We start from the raw sequence: 12381 nt of genomic DNA on the forward strand, positions 1-12381 counted from the left end.
AGAAGCCGGAGACAAAGGGCCCTGTCGTGTATGATTCCGTTTATATGAAATAGCCAGCATAGGCAAATCCATAAAGACAGGAAGCAGACGAGTGGTTGCCAGGGAGAGTGGCAGGGGAAGCTGAGGACTGTCACCATTCAGTGGGTCTGGGTTTCTTTTTGGGATGATGAAAACTGTCTGGAACTAGATGATGATGATGCTTGTGCAACATTATAAATGTACTTAACGCCACTGATCTGTATACTTTAAAATGGTTAAAATGGCAAATTTTACGAAGTGTACATTTTACAATTAAAAAAGAGAGAGGGACTTCCCTGGTGGCACAGTGGTTAAGAATCCACCAGACAATGCAGGGGACACGGATTTGACCCCTAGTCTGGGAAGATCCCACATGCCTCGGAGCAACTAAGCCCGAGCGCCACAGCTACTGAGCCTTTGCTCTAGAGCCCATGAGCCACAACTGTTGAGCCCGCATGCTGCAACTACTGAAGCCCATGTGCCTAGAGCCCGTGCTCTGCAACAAGAGAAACCACCAATGAGAAGCCCATGCACCACAATGAAGAGTAGCCCCTGCTCACTGCAACTAGAGAAAGTCCGCACACAGCAACAAAGATCCAATGCAGCCAATAAATTAATTAATTTTAAAAAAAATAAAAAATAAAAAAATAAAAAAAGAGAACAGAAAATAACAGTCTGGCCATCTATTCTATATGTAATAAATGTCTTACTAACGAAAGGCACAAATTGATCAAGGTGATGATAATTGTGGCAAAGCTGCTACTCTAAATTTTTATGTCTTTTTTAGTGAGTACTGTCTTGGACAAAACTATCATGAACAGTCTCTTCCCCTTTCTCTGGGATGGCTATGAAGGTTGTCTTGTGCAGACACCTGTAGAGCCAGACCAGGAGGAGGCAGAGGAGCCAGGAAAGCTGTACAGTGGTACAAAGAGTAATATAAAAGCACCATGCCTACTGCCAAAACCTCAAGACAGGCTTAGGAGTGTGGCCCCGGCTACTGTAGCTCAGAGAGCACGGACTCCAAAGGAGGCATCACAGGAAGAGGTTAATTGACTCACCCAACAAATATTTATCGAATATCTACTACAAACCGAGCCGCTGGCTACATGATATAATTATAGCAGCAAACTATAAGGTCACAGTCCCTTCTAGCAAGGAAATTACAATCTAGAGTGCAAGAGAGATAAGAACTAAAAGTTACATAAGGTTGAGTAGGCAACTGATGCAGCAAAATATTAGCCAACACCCAAAGCCCGCCTACTACTGGGCGTCCTGACTGCCGAGTCCGAGCTCACGGGAATATGGCCCTGTGCCCCACACCTGAGACAGGCCTCTGCCAAGGAGGAAGTCAAACCGAGGCCATGGGTGGAGCTCAACCTGGGGTGACTGGCAGAGAGGACAAGCCCAGCTCCCAAAGGACCAGACTCCGACCTGCGTGAGAACGCGTCCCTCTTCCCTTTGTGTATCAACTAGCCTGGTCCCTACACAAAGCTCAGCCCCTTAAGCTCTCTTGCGGCTCCCAAAACAACACGGTTGGTGTCTACAGCATGGGATCCAATGGGTGCTCGGAAGAGGGGTTAATTGGCAAAGTGTGCTGAAATGTGACAATCTTCTCCTGACAACTTGCCATTTATGCTTGATACCCATCCTTCAATCCAGAGTCAATCTAGTTTCCACAGAATGGTTCTTGCTGCTTGAACCTACATGGGATACTTTAAAAAAAATATTGATTCCTGGACCTCTCCCTAGACCAAGTGATTCAGAACATCTGGGGTGGGCATGGCATCAATACTTTTTAAAAGCACCCCAGGAGAGTCTAATGCAGGAGCTGCCAGGATTGAGAACCACTCAGCTAGGACAAGAAAGGAAGGGAGCTGGCTTTATCAAGTGCCCACTGTGGGCTGGGCATGGTGCAGCTCTTCATATATGGTGTCTATGGCTGTAGGTGCCCCTCCCTCAACCTCTTGGACGTGTTCTGGCCTTGAGCATCACAGCCCCTAGAAGAGGCACTCAACCTTGGAGGGACAGCAGATCAGGAATAGATACCCCAGTTTCCTTACCCCTTGGGTGGGATAACTCTGAGGCATACTTTAAACCCAGGGTAAGTAAACTAGTTCTGTAAGCAAACTGGTTAGTAGTATGTTAGGCTTTGTGGGCCACATAGTCCTTGTCTTACCACTCAGATCTGCCTTTGCAGCTCAGAAGCAGCCACGGACAATGCTGAATGAAAGCGTGTGGCCACATTCCAATAAAACTTTATTGACAAAGACAGACAGTGGGCCATGGTTGGCCAAACCCTGCTCTACATCTTGACAGATTTCCAGCGGTCCTTAGTGGCCATGAGTCTCAGTTGCCCACAGCAGTAACCTGTCACTCACATGCCATAAAAAAGCTTCATCCTCTTACTGTGCACTTCCTGGGATCACAGGCCATAAAAACTGTTTATACTCAAATCCTTACCTCACAGCCTGCTTCTGGGGACACCCCACCAATGTCAGTATCTTGTTTTATTCTCATAACTACCCTAGCAGTAGAATACTGTCATCTCCACTGTACAATGAAGAAAGTGAAATTCAAGGACTACACAACTCCTAAGCGAAAAGAGTCCAGATTAGAAGTCTAAAGTCAATGATCTCTCCACCATATGAACCAGAGTAAGGATGGATACAAACAAATAAACAAGCAAACACACACACACACACACACACACACACACAACTACTTAAATACATAGTTTTAATTACAGTGGACAAGAGTATCACATATGGCAAATCATAAAACAAAATTCATACTACTTAATGTAATTACAGATCTATGTGAAGGAAGGGGTTTTATAAGAAATAATACTGTAAATAATAAGGTTTGAGGGTTATGGAAAAAAAATACTTTCTCTTTTATGCTGTTTCTAATCTGGGACAGAATTCATTTCCCATCTATCAATTAACGGGTTGCAAGGCTGGTGTTATTTCCTCTCTGGCAACATCTCTGGTTACACCAGGAATAAATGTAACCATTCAAATGTGTAATTTGGAACTTGAAGAGAAAGGAAGTAGACTAAAATATCCTCTTACATATTTTAACACTGGCAGGGTGGGGGGGAAGAGTAATTTCACAAAGTCCCCACAGATACGCTTGCAAAGTTCCCCTAGGGACCCTGAGAATTCCAGAGAACGGGGTGAGAACCCAGAGGTGGCCGTCAGAGGCCACTCTCCTTAGCTTACGCGGTCTTGCCCTCGTGGTCATGCTTGGTGGCGCTGGCCCCCTTCTTGCCCAGCAGCGAGGCCACCTTCTCCGCGTCTCCGTTCTCCACGGCCTGCAGCAGCCGGTCATCATTCTTGTTCCACTCGTTGGTCTGTGGAGCAAAGGAAAGACGCAGAGCCAGTGAGCGACAGCGGCCACGGCCACCCTGCCGGCGGGACCTTGGTCCCCCCCGCCCCCCGTGGCTCAAATCAGAACCTGCCCCCAAACCGGCAACTTTAGGAATACCTTTCCCTTCACCATGGAGACACCCAAAAAGACCGGCTTCCCAAAAGGAAACATCCACAGTTCAGTGAAAGAGTGGCTGGTCCCCAAACGCTGAAAGAAAAGCAGCGTCTTTCCACTGAAATGGGGAAGATGAAGCAACTGAAAAAGACCAAGAGGCCAGTTTACACATTAGCTTATTTCCCAGCTAAGTGTGACAGCCGGCGCCGCGGAACACGGACCTTTGACCTGGTCCGCAGCTCACTGGGCTCCTGATGTTGCAGGACCAACTGGTCACCAGCCCAAGGTTACCTGAGGATTTACACACGCCATCCCCCATCTGCTTTTGTGGCCGCCCCTTCTGGCCTGTTCACCGCACTCGGATTTTTGAGCTATATGCTGAAGTTAAGTGGTTGTCTCGGCTTCCGACTCAACAGAATATCACCAGAAACAAAACATCCTCCTGAACAAGCTGCTACACGTCAAACAGCCCCGAGCAAAGTGTCCACCACCACGGACCCACAGCCCCAAGAGAACAATTCGGCAAACTGCTGCAACAGTAAAGCTTTCAGCTGCACAAAAACCAGTTTCTCCGCTTAGAAGGGAAAGAGAGGACCTCAGTATAAGAGCAAGAAGAGCCTTGAGTACTAACAAGTGTCCAGCATCACAAGGCAGCAGTGTGACCACTGAAGATTTTAGAGCAGAAGAGAGAATAAACTCAGTGATAGAAGAGTCAAGGGGAGGTATTTAAAGCACGGTGGGGTTCACTGAGGGGGAAAAGATCCTGGGACACAGTAAAGACCCTGGGAAACTTTGCAGGTCCAGCCTGCCCTCCAGACACACCCACAGCCCACTCCTTGCTAAGCCTACTTTCTGGCCTCTGCAGCTGCGGACACCACCCTGAAACAGAATCTTCCTCCCTTCCCAACACTTTCTACAGACAGGTCTCTAGGGCTGGCTGCCTCCCTGTGACCCTGAAAATAAGAATCCCCAGGCAATTCATGTTAAAGGCTTTGCCATGGACCACTTCTGGGAAGATGCAGAGGAGCCTCTGAAGATTTAAGAGCTAACAAGAGGGAATCCTTCAAAGGACCACAGTCTTCCACGGGCCAGGAATGTGCTCACATCTCCCTGCACCAATGGAACTGGGAAACCCAGTAAGACCGCCCTCTCCTACAGCAAGGGTGGGGCCACCAGATATCCCCAGCACCCCTCCAACCCTAGCCTAGAGGCAGGGCTTTAGAGAAAGCCACAGGCCATGGAGGAGTACAACAGCTGAAACCCAGGGTTCCAGTCAGGAAGTTGCTTCTCTGAGAGTCTCAGGGCGCGATGCTTTCCATTTCTCAGGACTCCCTCCTTCCCCCATGAAGGAGGACGTCCTCTTCCTCTTCGTCATCACTGAATGCAAGAACACAGCAAGCAGGAGGCAGGACTGAATGAAAGTCACAAGTCTGTCCTCTAGGCTGCATGAAGTCCAGAACTCTAGATGCACCCTTATATGCTATGGATCTTAAGTCACCTGGAAAAACAAAACCAAAAACAAAAAAAACCAAAAACAAAAAACCTCTGTGCCTCTGTTTCCCAAGGCTTTGAATTGGATGACCACTGTGATTCCTCTAAAGCGTAAAAGGTTTAATCTATAAAATGCCCCAAACCAAATTGTGCTAGGAATTATTCTAGAACTGTACTGTGATAATGGACACGGTCTATACCTGCACTGTCCAAAACTGCAGCCACTGGGCCAGTGATTCTCAACCAGGGGTGACTTTGCCTCTCAAGGGATATTTGGCAATCTCGACAGTGTTGACTGTCATGACCAGGGAATGCTCCCTAGAGCATTCAGAGCCTGGGATGCTGCTAAACACCCTACAATGAGTGGGATGGCTCCCTCCTCCCCTCCCGCCAACAAAGAATTATCTGGCCCCAAACACCGATCTCCAATTAGCCACATGTGGCTACTGAGCACTGGAAATGTGGCCAGTGTGACTGAGGAACTGAACTTGAACCCAGTGACAGGGCAAGAATAAAGATGCGGATGTAGAGAATGGACTTGAGGATACAGGGCGGCGGGGGGGGAGCGGGGGGCAACAGGGAAGCTGGGACGAAGTGAGAGAGTAGCATTGACATAGATACACCACCAAATGTAAAATAGATGACTAGTGGAAAGCTGCTGCATAACACAGGGAGATCAACTCGATGATGGGTGATGCCTTAGAGGGCCAGGATAGGGAGGGTGGGAGGGAGTCGCGGGAGGGAGGGGATGTGGGGATATATGTATAAATACAGCTGACTCACTTTGGTGTACCTCAAAAGTTGGCACAACAGTGTGAAGCAATTATATTCCAATAAAGAGCTTTAAAAAAATAATTTTAATTTTAGACTTCAAGTGCCAGTGGCTAGTGGCTATTATACAGAACAGTGCAGCTTTACACAAAGGCTCTCTAAATACTGTGGAACGAAAGAAAGAATGCGTCTAGGCCAGATCACCCACAATTCTCCTACCAGGATCAATTTACTCTCAAAGAAGACATTAGGTTGTCTCTTCCATCACAAATCAGGCTTCCTATTGAAGGGGAATGGAACAAACATACTGCCTAAGGCACAGCATTTGTTAGTGAAAGAGCAAGCTTTACTCAACAACAAAATGTAGCAAACACCAAGACACAGGTTGTGGCTTCTTTCCCCCAGACTGCATTTTACAAGCCACAACAGAACAAAAAAAGTTTCCTGGAGCACATTTCGGACCAGTTATTCCTACCTACGTTATCCCAAACGCTGCCTTATTAGGGTTGTCTTTTAAAATTCCTCCCAAACTTAAACTGACCAAATGAAAACTAGATTGGGAAGATCAAACGGATATTAAATCTCAGAGGACATGATTGAAAGTACTTAAGCAAAGAAAGGCCACATGAAAGGATTTTCCTTCTCAGCGCTGCTAAGGCACTCAACTCTTGGGTAGAGAAAAAAATCTGATTGCAGGGGCTGCCTAAAATTAGTGCCATGTGGATCTGTTCCCTGTTACACAAGTTCATGTGCCTGACGCACAGCGAGGCCAAATGAACCGAAACGTCGGAGTTTGGCGCAGTAAAGGTTTATTGCAGGGCCATGCAAGGAGAAAGGGTGGTTCATGCCCTCCCCCCCTCCACCGCCAACCCTAAATTCCCTGAAGGGTTTCAGCAAAGCTTTTTTTAAAATTTTTTAATTTTTATCTTTGGCTGTGTTCGGTCTTTGTTGCGGGATCTTCACTGTGGCATGCGGGATCTTTCATTGTGGTGCGCTGGCTTCTCTCTTGTTGTGGCCTGCGGGCTCCAGAGTGCGTGGGCTCTGTAGTTGCGGCACGCGAGTTCTCTAGCTGAGGCGTGTGGGCTCAGTAGTTGCAGTGCATGGGCTCAGCTGCCCCGCAGCACGTGGGATCTTAGTTCCCGGACCAAGGATCGAACCCGCGTCTCCTGCATTGGAAGGGGGATTCCTAACCACTGGACAACCAAGGTAGTTCCAGCCAAAAAATTTTTAAGGCCCGGTGAGGGAGGGGCATCCCAGGGTATGTGATCAGCTCGTGCACAATTCTGATTGGCTGATGGGCGGTTAACATTACCAATCCTTAGGCGCCAGGAGGTGGGGGGGGGGGGGGCGTTGGCTGTGTGCTCATAAATATGAAGTTGTTCTTCCATTTGGTGGCAGTTTTTTAGCATCTGAAAAACTCAGGAAATATGTATGAGTTACTAGTATCTGGGTCCTTCAGAGAGGAGCTACAGAAGAGGATATGGGAGAGGGGTGTGTGGCGGGAAGGCCCCATTGCGTCCCGTTCAGTTACCAGGGTGGTTTTGCTGGAGAGGGCGCAGAAGCTTTGGGCACCCACAGCCACCCGATAGCTTGCCCCGTGCACTTCTTCCACTGTCCTTTATCATGAACAGATAAGAGTAAGTGAACGCCTCCCGGAGTTGCGTGTGCCGTTCTAGCAAATGATCAGACCCGAGGAGGGGGTGTGGGAACCCTGGGACTTTACAGCTGGTCAGGGAGAAGGGGTGTTAGGGGAAACACCGACTGAAAGCACCCTCTCTGGCCAGGCAAAGACAGTCACAACGTGCGTGCGTTATTTTACGACAGGAGATCCTGGTAAGGAACACGGAACTAACAAGCCACCATGAACCAGAAGAATACGGGAAAGGTCAAAAGGAGCAGGGAGACGCCAGTCGACATGTCCTACCCACCTCCCAGAATCCTTCTTGCTGGAATCCATCTTGGCTGAGCGATGCGTGAGCCACCAGAAAGGACTCTGAGTCACAGCGATTGGCCAGAGACGACCCAAAAACTCACCCCATCACCATAAAACCTGAGACTGCGAGCCACGTGGCAGAGCAGTCCTCCTGGGTTCCCCTACCCTCCTGCTCTCCACCGGGGGCGCCTTCCCAATCAAGTCTCCTGCTTCGTCAGCATGTGTGTCTCCTACGACGATTCATTTCCGGGCATTAGCCAAGGGCCCATGCTCGGGCCCTGGAAGGGATCCCCCTTCCTGCAACAGTAGGGTTGGCCCAGGACTTGAAACTGGCATCTGAAATGGGGTCAATCTTGTGGAACTGAGACCTTAACCCGAGGGGTCAGATGCTAAGGCCAGGGTGTTAGTGTCAGAATTGAACTGAATCGCTGGACACCCAATTTTTGTAGGGGAAGTTGAAGAACTGGTTATTGGTATGACGGAATCTTCCCCCACCCCCACCCACATCCAGTGTTTTAAGCAGATAGGTTAGGGGGTCCCTGGAGAAAGAGAACCAGGAACGCCTTTCCTGACATAAGAGAAGCCATGCTGGCCTAAGCCATTTTGTGATCTAAACCTGGCGTTAATACTTGCCCTTGAACAGATCTTAGTAATTAAGGATTCCAAGGGAACAGAAGAACTCAGAAACAGGGAAAAGGCAGGGAAACAATTCTATGCTGAATTCTCCTTTGCTCAAGCCCCCTCAGGAATATGCATGTACCCTTAGAATAAAACTTCCCCCACTTTGCTGTTCGGGGAGACACTGCTTTGGGAGAGATCCCTGGTGTTCTCTTTACTTGCTGCAAGTAATAAATCCTTCCTTCTCCCGATGTTTGGCTTCGTTGTGTCCATTGGCTCGACACCCACCAAGAGGCAGATCCAGTGTTCAGGTAACAGTGTCAGAGGTAGATCACAGGATGGGGAAAGTGCGAAATTTTGCCACAACATTCCAAAGTAATTCACTCATACTCCGGAATCAAGGAAGGCTTCCGGAGACCATCATCACATCAATAAATCCCTTCTCACCACTTCCCATGGAAACCCCCTCCCCTTACTGGTACTCCCTCTGCAGGGCAGGATCAGCTCTGCCTCCACACGGGGCTCCTGGTCTCCTTAGAACAGTGTTTTTAACCTCTTAGCGAATTCATCCAACATTTACAAAAAATAATAAAATAGAAAAAAAATTTTAAACATCAGATGCATAACATTTAGTAAGGTTAAACGTTCTATGAAACTTTATGTAGTGGGTGGTGATGTAAAATATATTTCTTACTGGGGAATCACAGTAAAAAACGACGGATGCCACTGCTTCAGAATGCAGTCATCTCATCCGCCTATGGAAAGGCTGCCTTCTAAAGCCCAGTGGACCCTGCAGGCTCTTCAAGCCTTTCCCGGTGACCTCTCTCTGCTTCTCTCCTCTGTCAGCCCCTGAGGACCCGCCCACTCACCTCCACTGAAGCCCACAGTCTAGACGTGATGAAATATGGCGTCCCGGCTTTTGTGCAGCAGCTTTGAGCTCAGCGTGTGCTCGTTTTGTCTCCTGGTTTCCAGCTCCCTCAAGGCACTGACAACAGCCTTTATTTCTTACCCCCGTGGTGCCTAGTAAATGCTCAGTATCTGCTGACTGTAGTAGGAGTGTCTTCCTCTTGATTAGCTTCAATCCCTGACTTGGCAAATATTTTTTCATTTCTAAAACTCTTTCATCCTTTTGCAAACAACGACTTAATCATGTTTCAGATTTTATTTTTCAACAAGCTGAACAAATCCAGCTCCCTCAACTTTTCTACTTCATTAACTTTGCTAAGGCCAATTTTCCAAGATTTTAACCATAGGTACACTTTCTCCAAATCTCTTCCCAACCAAGGATCCACACCTCATCAATTCATCAAGGTGAACCCAGTGTCTCCCAGTCAGGGGAAGAGCATGGGAACTGGTTAAGTACACAGACTCCCAGGCCCCATCCTGGAGACTCTGGTTCCAGCGATCTGGGGCATGGCGGGGGGAGAGGGCCCTGGACTGACCCAGGTTCAGCAACTGCTCTGATTAGGATTGTGAGTTTGGGGACAATGGGAATCCATGCTAAGGCTAAGCAGAGAATTTACTGGAAAGAATTTTCTTCCTCCATAAGGAGTTATTAAGGACAGGGATGGGAGAGGAGAAGAATCCTTCACTTTTTCCTTATGGAACTAGGTATTTTGTTTCCTACAAAAGCTTAATATTAGGCTTTCTTGAGGAGTTGCATGTGCAACCCATGTATGGGACGTATAAAATGTGAATGAAAGCACTGCTCATAATAGGCAAAGTTTACAAATAATCACATATCCAATAACAGAACACGGATAAGCAAACAACGGAATATCACACAGCAGTGAAAATGAACCCCACTACAACTGCCGGCAAGGACTCAGATAAATATTTAAAATGATATTGGCGAAAGCAGCAAGACACAAAAGAACACAATAGTAAGCCTGCATGTATATAAAGATGAAGACAGAATTTTTAAAATGGATCCACGTTGTTTAGGGATGCATAAATAGATGGTAAAACCATCCAGGAAACACGATTACCATAAAGAAAAGAACACAGTTACCATAAAAGTCAGGATCGTGGTTGCGGTAGGGGTGTGGCATCTGATCAGGAAGGGATACCCGGGTACATTCTACAGTCCTGCTCAACTTCCTGACCTGGTTAGTGCCTCTACAGATGTCTACTTGTTAGAGGCTATGTTCTTGTTTTGTGCACTTTTTCTCTATATGTGATTTATTTCTCTCTCTCTCTCTCTCTCTCTCTCTCTCTCACACACACACACACACACACACACACACACACAGAGTTTAGAAAGAAGTCTTGTGGTTCATTTTCTGGTTGAATCACCACCAGCCCAAGCGCCTTTGGACGGTTTGCATTCTCACTTGCTGTCTCCTCGTCTCTAAAATGAAGGCAGCCTGCTGCCAAAATACGGCTCTTAGGAGGCCTCACAAATCCCCCCCCCCCCCCAGAATCTGATTTACGTATGGACTTTTCTCAGAATAATGCACAAACACATGAATGTTTGCATACAAAAGAGGGTCCTCCAGGGAACTCCTTTGTGGCCCAGTGGTTAGGACTGGGGGCTTCCACTGCAGGGGGCCTGGGCTGGATCCCTGGTCAGGAAACTAGGATCCCGCAAGCCTCGCAGTGCAGCCAAAAAAAAAGGATTATTAAAAGGGGGTTCTCCAGTTTAAACCCCTACCCCTAGGCCCATCCATAAGCCCAAATTAAGCATTCTTGCCGTAGAGAAAGAAATAGGCTTCAGATGTTAGTGCTTCTGAGTTGACATTCCAGCACCACTACTTCCCACTTAGGTGGTCTGGAGTAGGTCATCCACACAGGAGTCGCTATTTCCTTATCTGCAAAATGGGAGAAATCCTACCTACTTGCACATTACCCTGAGAATTAAATGTAATGTACATAAAGGGCCTGGCACATATTAGGCACCAAAAAAAAAAAAAAAGGTGATTATATTAGATGATCTGCATGGTTCCCTTTTTGGTTTATGCTCTGAGTCTTTCAAAATGTACAAATTAGGATGGATGGTCCACCACCCTTTCAGAGGCAGATAACGCCTTAAATTTGCAAATTTTCTACTATGCTCCTTAAGAATCACATGTTAAAGGGCTCTAGAGAAAACACTCATAGACCAGAAATTAACTATTTTAGTGACTATGGCTCTCTTCTCCGGGAGATTGTTTAAACAGACACTATTTCAACAGAGCACACTGGGCCCCAGTTGCACGTTCAGGAAGCCATATGTTATGCTCCGGAGACATGTGTAATGTGTCAGCTATGAAGGGTGGCATGTGGGAAAGGCAGACCTTACCTTCCACATGGGCTCCAAACATTCCTGCTAATATATCACAAATGGGATTTTCAATGGCTGGCCTGTAAGTGTCCTATTTATCAAATCATTTCCAAATGACACTCTCTTACTTAAGAGCTTTTCCTTGAAGGTTGGCCTTCTGAAAGATCTGCCTGCCTCCTGCGAGGGTAGCAGAGACCCTGTCAACCATGTGATGAACGTTGGGGCCTTGGCAACTGGCAACGTCTGCCCTTGGCCAGACGTGGCATCACCTTCTTTTATTTTGGTTTAATCACTGGGAACTGAAAAACCAGTGGAAACTCAGTGGTCACAGACATCTGGCTAGTGGGCAGGTTTGAGTTTTGGAATACACCAACCCAACCAAAATAAGCCAGAGGCACTGAGCAATCCAGGACGAGAAAGTTTCTTTGACTTCCTTTAGGAAAAATGCAAAACACCCTAAGGATCAAAAACTTGCGTAGCTCCTGTTGGATGGAGCTCGAGCAGCCATCTGCAGGAGTCTATTTGAGAGATTATCTTTGGAAAGACTGCATTTCTCTCTCTAGTTTACGGAGAGCAGACTGTTTGCCAAAATAATCAGTAAGGCTAAAATGAACATTAGACAAAGCAGACAGTGTTTTCACCACTGGGAAGGTTTCAGATTCATACTATCCAGGAAAAAAAAAAAAAAAAAGAGCACACACCTCATATTTTAAGACAGAGGACAAGAAACCGGCAAGCTTCAGGCCACATGATTATTTCCCCCTGTATCAGCCAGTACTTATTAGATATCTTCCTACTAGGTACA

General features: G+C 47.1%; 1 protein-coding gene across 9 annotated transcripts in view; it reads right to left on the bottom strand.

The window, feature by feature from the left end:
- Window positions 1–12381, bottom strand: part of RAI14 (retinoic acid induced 14) — a 154382-nt gene that overhangs the window by 58658 nt on the left and 83343 nt on the right. For all 9 annotated transcript variants that reach the window (XM_057709427.1, XM_057709420.1, XM_057709429.1 and 6 more), the window contains exon 3: window positions 3240–3370. In XM_057709427.1, the coding sequence (XP_057565410.1) occupies window positions 3240–3370 (131 nt within the window). The remainder of the gene's footprint in view (window positions 1–3239; window positions 3371–12381) is intronic.

The sequence above is a fragment of the Hippopotamus amphibius genome, chromosome 15 (assembly GCF_030028045.1).
Source record: "Hippopotamus amphibius kiboko isolate mHipAmp2 chromosome 15, mHipAmp2.hap2, whole genome shotgun sequence".
NCBI classification, from domain to species: Eukaryota; Metazoa; Chordata; class Mammalia; order Artiodactyla; family Hippopotamidae; genus Hippopotamus; species Hippopotamus amphibius.